The sequence below is a fragment of the Bos grunniens genome, chromosome 24, assembly GCF_055505025.1.
Source record: "Bos grunniens cultivar Pamir isolate PY7600 chromosome 24, Bosgru_T2T1.0, whole genome shotgun sequence".
Taxonomy (NCBI): Eukaryota; Metazoa; Chordata; class Mammalia; order Artiodactyla; family Bovidae; genus Bos; species Bos grunniens.
This window is the reverse complement of record NC_141188.1, coordinates 39,223,502-39,235,931: the sequence shown is the minus strand read 5'-3', so window position 1 is coordinate 39,235,931 and position 12,430 is coordinate 39,223,502. Positions and strand designations below refer to the sequence as shown.

Here is a 12,430-nt window from a genome sequence, read left to right as displayed (position 1 = left end):
AGGGGATTAAAGTCAGAGATAAATTTACTGGCAATGACTAAAGCTTAAGAAGATTACAACACTTTGATGCAAATAAGCTATGCGTCTGGATGTGGGGGCCAGCCTAGAACAGGAAACAGCAGCCTCCTCTCCCATCCTCGGACCTCTGCTTCCTTTCTTTCTCCTTTTCTCAGGGCGTGGAGCATCCTGGTGTTTTTTGTTTTTTATGGTTATACTGGGTCATTGTTGCTGCATGTGGGCTTTCTCTAGTTGCAAAGCGTGGGCTTCTCATTGCAGTGGCTTCTCTTGTTGCAGAGCACGGACTTTAGGCACATGGACTTCACTAGTTGTGGCTCTCAGACTCCGTAGTTGTGTTTCAGTTTTATAAGACTTACATTAAATTTTATATTTAGAAAAGAAATAATTTACTAAGAAAAAAGATGAATAAAACTAATTGCTCTGAATAGTCACAAAATTTGTTTCATATTTGGGTTGGGTCTGATCTGTCACATAAGCTATCAGTTATATTTAGATATATTTTCTATATGAATTATAACATACACATAGCTATTTAGAAGCTATGAAGTGATATCCAAAGCCAATTCCTTAATTTAAAGGGGAAAAAATGAAGTACTCTAGAGTTTATCTTAATAAGTTTATAGCTAAATATCCCAGTATCAACAATTCTAACTACAGTAAGTGAAACTTCTTCCTTCTTTTCTATTTTGTTATGTGCAAATTCAAAACTTTAAAAAGCACAATCCCATGAGGTGAAAGTGAAAGTCGCTCAGTCGTGTCTGACTCTTTGTGAACCTATGGACTGTAGTCCATGGAATTCTCCAGGCCAGAATACTGGAGTGGGTAGCCTTTCCCTTCTCCAGGGGATACTCCCAACCTAGGTCTCCTTAATTGCAGGTAGATTCTTTACTAGTTGAGCCACAAGGGAAGTCCAAGCATACTGGAGTGGGTAGCCTATCCCTTTTCCAGAGGATCTTCCCAACCCAGGGATCGAACCAGGGTCTCCTGCATTATAGGTGGATTCTTTAGCATCTGAGCTATCAGGGAAGCCCATCCCATGAGGTACTTCCTCCTAATATAGTGCTCACAAGTAAGTACATCCTAACAAATCTCTGCAGGAATCAGACATTTATTGGACAACTTAGGAGTGAACAAAATTGCATTTTACTAAGATCAGCAGAGTCAAAGTGCATGCTAATTATGTAGTGATGCTGTTCATCAAATACACAAAGATTGAATGCATCACCAAACATTCCAGCAATACTACAGATGTTTCTAATGAAATGAGACTTTGTTTTTCAAGAAAGATGACTAAAATAGAGCACCTCTACTTGTGGCTATTTCTTCAGGTGGATGATGCTGAAGAACCTGAGAAAACAGGGGGAAATAAAGCACCCAGTAAGTTCCAGTCCGTAGGAGTGCAAGTAGAAGAAGAGAAATGGTGAGTTTACCGTTCATCCTCTTTCATCTTGATGTTGGCAAGTACAAAAATACAAGTATTTTTTCCCATGATAAACCTTCAATATTCAGTGATAATTCCCATTAGCTTCTGGGAGCATTAGAGGGTAAGCCTAAGTTAGCTGTTCCTTTCTCTACTTTAATACTGGAGACCATTTTATTTACATTTTAGCTAGAATAGTAGTGCGTGCTAAGTTGCTTCAGTCGTGCCCCACTCGTTGCTTCAGTCGTGCCCCACTCCTTGCAACACTGTGGGCTGTAGCCCGCCAGGCTCCTCTGTCCATGGGATTCTCCAGGCAAGAATACTGGAGTGGGTTGCCATGCCTTCTTCCAGGCGATCATCTTCCTGACCCAGGGACTGAACCCGCCTCTCTTATGTCTCCTGCACTGGAAGCTGGATTCTTTACCCCTAATGCTACCTGGGAAGTCCCAGAATAGTAGTATTGGGGCCCAAAATAGGCTTCAATAGCATGATGATTAGTTTGAATTAAAATTACTTAAGGAACAGCTAATGCAAAGAATGATACCTTTACCTTCTCTAGAATCCCTGAAAGCAGGAAATATATCTTCCACATGAAAGGTACCCTTCTTGTACTGGGAGCTGGAAAGATATTGTTATCACCAGAGACAGGATTCAGGGCCGAGAAGCCTGCACACTTGTTATTTCTTCATTAAATCATTACCCAAGTCCAAACTCTGCTTAAATTCCTTACTAATTAAACACCCAAACCTGTTTCTTTGCCCTGTCACTCCCTCTCAGATTTATTGCTCTTTGTCTACAAAGTAAAAAGCTATTTGCTTTGGCCACTTCTTAGGTTCCATTTCTCTGCGACCTCTGTGCACACAAATTAAATTTTTCTTTTTCTCCTGTAAATCTGTCTTGTGTCAATGTTATGATTGGTCTAGCCACAAGAACTCAAGAGAGGAGCAAAGGGGAGCCTTTCCCCTCCCTGACAGCAGAACAAGTGCATCCCGCTCACACATACATACGAGCATTGTGTGAAGTACCGCTGTTCCCAAACTGCTCCTCTTCAGAGAGCTTTCCCATCTTAGGCGACAAGACGTTTTAAGAGAAGAGGACTTTCTCTCTTTTTTTTTCTTTCTTATTCCTAGAACTAAATAGTAGCTCACGTTTAGCACGTGCTCAAAGAATGATGAACAAAAGAACAAATGAGGAGTAGGAAGACTTTCTGTCATTACGCAGAATCACTAGTTTCTTTAGGTTGTTCTTAAAAAAAAAAAAAAGCTAGATTAAAAAAAATATATTTTTATTTATTTATTTATTTTTGGCTGCACTGGGTCTTCATTGCTGCACACAGGCTTTCTCTAACTTCGGGGTGAGGGCTTCTCATTGCGGTGGCTGCTCTTGCTTCAGAGCACAAGTTCTAGGGTGCACAGGCTTCTGCAGTAGCTCAGTAATTGTGGAAAACACAGGTTTAGTTGCTCTGCCGCATGTGGAATCTTCCCAGATCAGGGTTAGAACCCGTGTCCCCTGCTTTGGCAAGCGGACTCTCAACCACTGGACCACCAAGAAAGTCCTTTTAGATTGATCTTTAAAATATGCTTAGAGTCTTAGTATCCAGAAGTAAGAAATTTAGAGTTTGAGAAGATCACTGAATCCAGAAGCTGAAGGGAACTTCTGAGGTCAGCATCTTCATTTTATAATGAGGATTTGGTCCAGAGAAGTAGGTGAGTTTCCCAGTCAAACTGTGAGGACCATGATGGACTGGGACTATGTCTACTGATAACACAGAACCCTCAGCTTCCAGACCATGCTTTTTATATACTAAGTATACAGTTACCTGTTGACTGGATGGGGTAGGAATGCAGTTATCGTGGAGAAAGAACTCTGTATCTTAAATCAGGAAATCATTTCGACTTTGTCACTAGCTTTTTAAGTGTTAATTAGGAGAAATCACTTGGATGTCATTCATCCATCCATTCAATAAATATCTATGGGGACTTCCCTGGCAGTCCAGTGGTTAAGACTTCAGCTTCTAAAGGAGTGGGTGCGGGTTTGATCCCTGGTTGGGGAGTTAAGATCCCACATGCCTCAAGGCCAAAAAACCAAAACATAAAATAGAAGCAATATTGAAACAACTTCAATAAATACTTTAAAAATGGTCCACATCCAAAAAACAAAAATTCTATGGAATGTCTCCTATATGCAAGGCCCCATGTAACATAAACTTAAATCTGAGAATAAGCCACGTTTCAGCTGATGGAAGGGGTCTTATTCTACAGTCTCTTAGTTTGACACTACCCTTGCATCTAAAAGATTTTCCATATATGTACATATAACATTTTATATTATTATATTTGATATAATTATACAATGCTGGAAGCCCAGATAATTGGTACAGTCCTTCTAGAAATTAATATGACAAAAATTGGTGATAATTATACATCTATCCAGATACACTGACCCAGTAATTCCTTTTATGAGGCTATCCTAAATGAAATCACTCAGTGAAAGGGAAACAACTGTGGAACATTATCATTGTAAAAAAATATATCAATTATCAAATGTCAAGAAAACAAGAATGCTTTTGTAAATTACAGCACATCGCCAAGACAGGCTATTATACAGCTATTAAATATGATTTTGTAAAGAGGATATGGAAACATGGGAGAAATTCCCATGGTACAATGTTAAATGAAAAAGAGGACATAATACCCACATATAATATTCACAAAGATGGACAAGGACTGAAATGTAATCTGTAAAAATTGTAGATTTAGGAGTGAATTTTCCCCCCTTTACTCTAAAATGTTTAATTATTATATCTACTTCAAGTTATAGTAATCATCATTTTCAAACCAACCCTTCTGGCACATGTTCCTTTCACGGTTTTAGAAAATGTTTTGAAAAAAATGTAATGACTTCCCTGGTGGTCTTAGTGGTTAAGACTTTGAGCTCCCAATGCAGGGGACATGGGTTCAATCCCTGATCTGGGAACTAGATGGCATGCCACAAGGCATGGCCAAAAAAAAAAAAAATTTTCAAAAGAAAATGTAAACTTAGGAGATATGAAAGATCTCATGGTAAGAAAACACATTTCTCCTTCCCCCACTGGCCCAACTTGCTTGTTCCCCTCAATGATGGTTAAGGGCACAGATTCCTGAGCTAAAGCACCGAGATTCAAATCCTGGCACTACCACAGCTGGGAGGCCTTGATCAAATTATTAAACTTCTTTGTGCCTTGGTTTCTTTATATGTAAAAAGAAGATAACAGGCAGTTTCTGGTCCAGCAGGTAAAGAGCTTAGAAGTCACCACTCTGTCTTAACAAGTAAAAAACTTTTCAAACCAAAAAATCAACAGTTCTTCTTAAACCAGGCAGAGATGTGAGGCCACAGGGCAAATTACTGCTCTAAGAACTAGAGAGACAGACAGACACACAGAGAATCACAACTTACTTGAGTTCAGTTCAGTCGCTCAGTTGTGTCCGACTCTTTGCAACACCATGAACCACAGCACACCAGGCCTCCCTGTCCATCACCAACTCCCAGAGTTTACTGAAACTCATGTCCACTGAGTCGGTGATGCCATCCAACCATCTCATCCTCTGTTATCCCCTTCTCCTCCCGCCCTCCATCTATCCCAGCATTAGGGTCTTTTCCAGTGAGTCAGCTCTTCGCATGAGGTAGCCAAAGTATTGGAGTTTCAGCTTTAGCATCAGTCCTTCCAAAGAATATTCAGGACTGATTTTCTTTAGGATTGAGTGGTTTGATATTCTTGCTGTCCAAGGGACTCTCAAGAATCTTCTCCAATACATTTTAAAAGCATCAATTCTTCAGTGCTCAGCTTTCTTTATGGTTCAACTCTCATATCCATACATGAATACTGGAAAAACCATAGCCTTGACTAGAAGGACCTTTGTTGACAAAGTAATGTCTCTGCTTTTGAATATGCTATCTAGGTTGGTCATAACTTTCCTTCCAAGGAGTAAGCGTCTTTAATTTCATGGCTGCAGTCACCATCTGCAGTGATTTTGGAGCAAAAAAGTAAAGTCAGCTACTGTTTCCACTGTTTCCCCATCTATTTGCCATGAAGTGATAGAACCAGATGCCATGATCTTCGTTTTCTGAATGTTGAGCTTTAAGTCAACTTTTTCACTCTCCTCTTTCACTTTCATCAAGAGGCTCTTTAATTCTTCTTTACTTTTGCCATAAGGGTGGTGTCATCTGCATATCTGAGGTTATTGATATTTCTCCCGGCAATCTTGATTCCAGCTGTGCTTCTTCCAGCCCAGCATTTCTCATGATGTACTCTGCATATAAGTTAAATAAGCAGGGTGACAATATACAGCCTCGACCTCCTCCTTTTCCTACTTGGAACCAGTCTGTTGTTCCATGTCCAGTTCTAACTGTTGCTTCCTAAGCTGCATACAGGTTTCTCAAGAGGCAGGTCAGGTGGTCTGGTATTCCCATCTCTTTCAGAATTTTCCACAGTTTATTGTGATCCACACAGTCAAAGGCTTTGGCATAGTCAATAAAGCAGAAATAGATGTTTTTCTGGAACTCTCTTGCTTTTTCCATGATCCAGTGGATGTTGGCAATTTGATCTCTGGTTCTTCTGCCTTTTCTAAAACCAGCTTGAAAAATAAATAAATAAATAAAACCAGCCTGATCATCTGGAAGTTCACAGTTCCCAAACTGCTGAAGCCTGGTTTGGAGAATTTTGAGCATTACTTTACTAGCATGTGAGATGAGTGCAATTGTGTTTGAGCATTCTTTGGCATTGCCTTTCTTTGGGATTGGAATGAAAACTGACCTTTTCCAGTCCTGTGGCCACTGCTCAGTTTTCCAAATTTGCTGGCATATTGAGTGCAGCACTTTCACAGCATCATCTTTTAGGATTTGAAATAGCTCAACTGAAATTCCATCACCTCTACTAGCTTTGTTCGTAGTGATGCTTCCTAAGGCCCACTTGACTTCACATTCCAGGATGTCTGGCTCTAGGTGAGTGTTCACACCATCGTGATTATCTGGGTCATGAAGATCTTTTTTGTACAGCTCTTCTGTGTATTATTGCAACCTCTTCTTAATATCTTCTGCTTCTGTTAGGTCCATACCACTTCTGTCCTTTATTGAGCCCATCTTTGCATGAAATGTTCCTTTGGTATCTCTAATTTTTTGAAGAGATCTCTAGTCTTTTGTGGAGAAGGCAATGGCACCCCACTCCAGTACTCTTGCCTGGAAAATCCCATGGATGGAGGAGCCTGGTAGGCTGCAGTCCATGGGGTCGCTAAGAGTCAGACACGACTGAGCGACTTCACTTTCACTTTTCACTTTCCTGCATTGGAGAAGGAAATGGCAACCCACTCCAGTACTCTTGCCTGGAGAATCCCAGGGACGGGGGAGCCTGGTGGGCTGCCGTCTATGGGGTCGCAGAGTCGCACACGACTGAAGTGACTTAGCAGCTAGTCTTTTGTATTCTATTGTTTTTTCCATTTCTTTGCATTGATCTCTGAGGAAGACTTTCTTATCTCTCCTTGCTATTCTTTGGACCTCTGCATTCAAATGGGTATATCTTTCCTTTTCTCCTTTGCTTTTCGCTTCTCTTCTTCTCAGAGCTATTTGTAAGGCCTCCTCAGACAGCCATTTTGCTTTTTTGCATTTCTTTTTCTTAGGGATGGTCTTGATCCCTGTATCCTGTACAATGTCACGAACGTCCGTCCATAGTTCTCAGGCACTCTGTCTATCAGATCTAGTCCCTTAAATCTATTTCTCACTTCCACTGTATAATCATAAGGGATTTGATTTAGGTCATACCTGAATGGTCTAGTGGTTTTCCCCACTTTCTTCAATTTAAGTCTGAATTGGGCAATAAGGAGTTCATGATCTGAGCCACAGTCAGCTCCCGGTCTTGTTTTTGCTGGAGTAGAAACCCACAAAAGAAAGCCCCAGTGGGAACCAGTGCCAGGACAGGAAAACCTGAATGGTGATTGATGAACTGCTGGCAGCTCAGTGAGGACAAGTTTGAGAGTTAAAAACTTTATGGGGACCCAGTTATGAGGGGCCTCCATAGTTCATGAGTTTTACCTGCAGCAGCTCTACCAGGTCTTCACAGTAGAAAGCAGAGAAGAGCCCCATCCCCACCCTGTGCTTCTGGAAGAAAGAGGGGGAAAGGAACCATTCAGAAATATGCCAGAGCCTTCTGTTCCTAAAAAGCTCTGGCTGCAGAAGAAACTAACTTACCAGAGCCTAATCTTATTGTTGCTGCTCAGTTGCTCAGTTGGGTCCAACTCTTTGGGACCCCACAGACTGCAGCCCACCAGGCTCCTCTGTTCATAAGATTCTCCAGGCAAGAATACTGTAGTGGGTTGCCATTTCCTTCTCCAGGGCATCTTCCTGACATAGGGATCAAACCCAGGTCTCCCGAATTGCTAGGCAGACTCATTACCGCTGAGCCACCCGGGAAGCCCAGAGCCTAATCTGTTGGGTTTCTAATCAGAAGAGAGAAGGGAAATACCTAACCTCGGCCCCCTCTTGCACACTTGTACCACAGTGGGAAGGGGAAGGGGAAGGGGATGAGAAATACTGCTGAAATTCACTGTCCAAGGACACAGGCTCATTGATTGACCTAATCATAGGGCTAGAAAATGCTTCCCCTCACCCCTCACCTTACCACTGCATTTACTAAACACCTATTATTCACCATGGGCTTCCCTGATAGCTCAGTTGGTAGAGAATCCACCTGCAATGTAGGAGACCCTGGTTCGATTCCTGGGCTGGGATGATCCACTGGAGAAGGGATAGGCTACCCACTCCAGTATGCTTGGGCCTTCCTTGTGGCTCAACTAGTAAAGAATCTGCCTGCAATATGGGAAACCTGGGTTTGATCCCTGGGTTGGGAAGATCCCCTGGAGAAGGGAAAGTCTACCCACTCCAGTATTCTGGCCTGGAGAATTCCACAGACTGTATAGTCCATGGGGTCACAAAGAGTCGGACACAACTAAGCAACTTTCACTTCACTTCACTTATTACGCACCACAGTTCCTTTTACCCACTACATCATGTCCATCTTTCAACAATGACTTACAAGGCATGGGTTGTCATTCCCTTCTCCAGGGGATCTTCCCAACCTAGGGATCAAACCCAGGTCTCCTACATTGCAGGCAGATTCTTCACCAGCTGAGCCACCAGGGAAACCCTACAAGGCATACTAAAAGGTAAAAATACAACTTATTAAGACTCAACAAGCGTTAACACAGAGGCATCTATAACAATGTTGGACATATCAGACCAGGTATTTTTTAAACCATGATTAAAATGTTAAGGACCATAATGGAAAGAGTAGACAGCATACAAAAATAGATGAACAATGTTAGCAGAGAGATGGGAACTCTAAGAAAGAATAAGAAACAAATGTTAGGGATCAGAAACACTACTAGAAATGAAGAATGCTTTTGATGGGCTCATTAGCAGATAAGCTACAGCTGAGGAAAGAACCTCTGAGTTTGAGGATGCAACAACAGAAACTCCCCAAACTGAAAGCAAAGAGGGAAAAAAACAACCCTGAAAAAAAAAATCACAACAAAATATCCAAGAATAATGAGGCAATTATATAAGGTTTAACATACGTAATGAGAACACCAGAAGGAAAAGAGAAAAAGAAACAGAAGCAATATTTGAACCAACAGTGACTAAGAACAGCCCCAGATTAGTGTCAGACACCAAACCACAGATCCAGGAAGCTCACAGAAGGCCAAGCAGGATAAATGCCCAATTCATCACAGCTAGGCATGCCATATTCAAAGAAAACCAAGGGAAAAAATCCTGAAAAAAGCCAGAAGGAAGACATTTTTCTTATGGAGGAGCAAAAATAAGGACTGTATGTGACTTTTTCTCAAAAACCATACTAGTAAGAAGAAAAGAGAGTGAAATATTTAATATCAAAAGATAAAAACACCAATCTAGAATCCTGTATGCTGTGACACTATCCTTCAAAAGACAAGAAAAAATAAAAACTTTCTCAGACAAACAAGAATTGAGGAAATTTGTAAATCTGTAGATCCAACTTGTAGGAAATGTTAAAAGAAGTTCTTCAGAGAGAAAGAAAACGATATAAGCCAGAAACTCAGATCTACATGAAGAAAGGAAGAGCATCAGAGAATAAATGAAAGTAAAATAAAAACTTCTTTGTCTTATTCTTAATGGATCTAACAGGTAATACTTTGTTCAAAATAATAATAGGAACAATATATATGAATATCTTACACTCTTTAGTAGAAGTAAATTGAATGACAGCAATACTACAAAGGATGAGAAGAAAGATTAGGGCTACTTAATTATTATAAAGTATGTTCAATACTCTTGAAGTGATATAGTATTATTTGAAAATGAACTTGGACCAGTTGTAAATCTACTAAGGCAACCACTAAAAAGAGTAAAAACAAGAAAATATAGCATATGTGCTAAGAGGGAAATATGTGGAAGACAAAAATAGGAACAGAGGACAAGGAAACAGAAATCTCATAGATATTAATCCAACTATATCAGTAATCACTTTGCCACTATTGGTGGTCTAAATATACCAATTAGAAGACAGAGGTTGTCAGAATGCATAAAAAATACTACCCAACTTTGTGTTTTCTATAAGAAATCCATGTTAAATATAAAGACACAGATTAAAAGTAAGGTGATGGAGAAAAATATACTGCATTCAGTTCAGTTCAGTTCAGTTCAGTCACTCAGTTGTGTCCGACTCTTTGAGACCCCATGGACTGCAGCACGCCAGGCTTCCCTGTCCATCACCAACTCTTGGAGCTTGCTCAAACTCACGTCCATCGAGTCGGTGATGCCAGCCAACCATCTCATCCTCTGTTGTCCCCTTCTCCTGCCTTCAATCTTTCCCAGTATCAGGGTCTTTTCCAATGACTCAGTTCTTCACATCAGGTGGCCAAAGTATTGAAGTTTAACCTTCAGCATCAGTCTTCCAATGAATATTCAGGATTGCTTTAGGATTGACCGGTTTGATCTCCTTAAAGTCCAAGGGACTCTCAAGAGTCTTCTCCAACACCACAGTTCAAAAGCATCAACTGTTGGGCGCTCAGCTTTCTTTATGGTCCAACTCTCACATCCATACATGACTACTGGAAAAACTATAGCTTTGACTAGATGGACCTCTGTTGGTAAAGTAATGTCTCTGCTTTTCAATATGCCGTCTAGGTTGGTCATAGGTTTTCTTCCAAGGAGCAAGCATCTTTTAATATCATCACTGCAGTCACCATCTGCAGTGATTTTGGAACCCCAAAAATAAAGTCTGTCACTGTTTCCATTGTTTCCCTATCTATTTGCCATGAAGTGATGGGACCAGATGCCATGATCTTAGTTTTCTGAATGTTGAGCTTTAAGCCAACTTTTTCACTCTCCTCTTTCACTTTCATCAAGAGGCTCTTTAGTTCTTCACTTTTTGCCATAAGGGTGGTGTCATCTGCATATCTGAGGCTACTGATATTTCTCCCAGCAATCTTAATTCCAGCTTGTGCTTCATCCACCTGGCATTTCGCATGATGTACTCTGCATATAAGTTGAATAAGCAGAGTGACAATATACAGTCTTGACGTACTCTTTTCCCAATTTGGAACCAGTCTGTTGTTCCATGTCCAGTTCTAACTATTGCTTCTTGACCTGCACACAGAGTTCTCAAGAGGCAGGTAAAGTGGTTTGGTATTCCCATCTCTTTAAGAATTTTCCAGTTTGTTGTAATCCACACAGTCAAAGGCTTTAGCATAGTCAATAAAGCAGAAATAGATATTTTTCTGGAACTCTTCATTTTTTTGATGATCCAATGGATGTTGGCAATTTGATCTCTGGTTCCTCTGCCTTTTCTAAGTCCAGCTTGAACATATGGAAGTTCATGGTTCATGTACTGTTGAAGCCTGGCTTGGAGAATTTTGAGCATTACTTTGCTAGTGTTGAGAGATGAGTACAATTGGGCGGTAGTTTGAGTATTCTTTGGCATTGCCTTTCTTTGGGATTGGAATGAAAACTGACCTTTTCCAGTCCTGTGGCCACTGCTGAGTTTTCCAAATTTGCTGGCATATTGAGTGCAGCACTTTCACAGCATCATCTTTTAGGATTTGAAATAGCTCAACTGGAATTCCATCACCTCCTCTAGCTTTGTTCATAGTGGTGCTTCCTAAGGCCCACTTGACTTCACATTCCAGGATGTCTGGCTCTAGGTGAGTGATCACATCATCGTGGTTATCTGGGTCATGAAGATCTTTTTTGTATGGTTTTCTGTGTATTATTGCCACCTCTTCTTAATATCTTCTGCTTCTATTAGGTCCATACTGTATTAACACTAGTCAAAAGAAAGCAGGAGTGAACTTCCCTGATGGTCCAGTGGTTAAGAATCCACGTACCAATGCAGAGGACACAGGTTCAATCCCTGGTCTAGGAAGATCCCACATTGCCACGGAACAACTAAGTCTGTGCACAACTACTGAAGCCCACGTGCCTAGAGCCCATGCACCACAAGAGAAGCCCCCAGAGTGAGCAGCCTGTGCACCACAACTAGAGAGCAGCCCCTGCTTGAAGCAGCTAGAGAGAAGCCTTCAAGCAGCAGTGAAGACCCAGAGCAGCCAAAAATAAAAAAAAAAAAGCAGGAGCCTGCTATATTAATTTCGGACAGAGGAGCCTTCAGAGTAAGAAAAATTATCAGAGATAAGGAAGGATATTACATTATATTACATATAACATGAATAAATCTCTCTGAAGAGTGAAGTCTCAAGAAAGCAATTATACTATCTTTTCTTTAAAGATAAAGAGAAAATCATCCTAATTTTTTAAATGTACTTCAAACATTTCCCCTGCAGTTAGCAATTCTATATCACCGAATTCATGCCCTGACACTCGGCCATATCTGTAGGAATGTTAAACATTATATGCCTAATAGCAACCCCCAAACTTCAAATGAGCTATTTTTATCATGTTATTAAAAAGTTGAACATTTAATAAATTATT

General features: G+C 40.7%; 2 protein-coding genes across 18 annotated transcripts in view; one reads left to right on the top strand and one right to left on the bottom strand.

The window, feature by feature from the left end:
• DLGAP1 (DLG associated protein 1) overlaps positions 1-12,430 on the top strand; it is a 793,561-nt gene that overhangs the window by 742,458 nt on the left and 38,673 nt on the right. For all 13 annotated transcript variants that reach the window (XM_086373120.1, XM_086373122.1, XM_086373121.1 and 10 more), the window contains one exon: positions 1,347-1,438. In XM_086373120.1, coding sequence (XP_086229246.1) covers positions 1,347-1,438 — 92 coding nt within the window. The remainder of the gene's footprint in view (positions 1-1,346; positions 1,439-12,430) is intronic.
• The window catches only part of LOC147346102 (uncharacterized), a 55,712-nt gene that overhangs the window by 28,823 nt on the left and 14,459 nt on the right, over positions 1-12,430 (bottom strand). Inside the window, exons 2-3 of one of the 5 annotated variants that reach the window (XR_015153936.1) lie at positions 8,502-8,624; positions 1,111-1,365 (exon numbers count right to left, since the gene is read on the bottom strand). The exons of 2 other annotated variants lie outside the window; for them this stretch is intronic. The gene's annotated coding sequence lies outside the window, so the exon portion shown is untranslated. Of the gene's footprint in view, positions 1-1,110; positions 1,366-8,501; positions 8,625-12,430 lie in introns of those variants that run through there. 2 more of the 5 variants (XR_015153929.1, XR_015153934.1) reach the window with 2 other exon arrangements.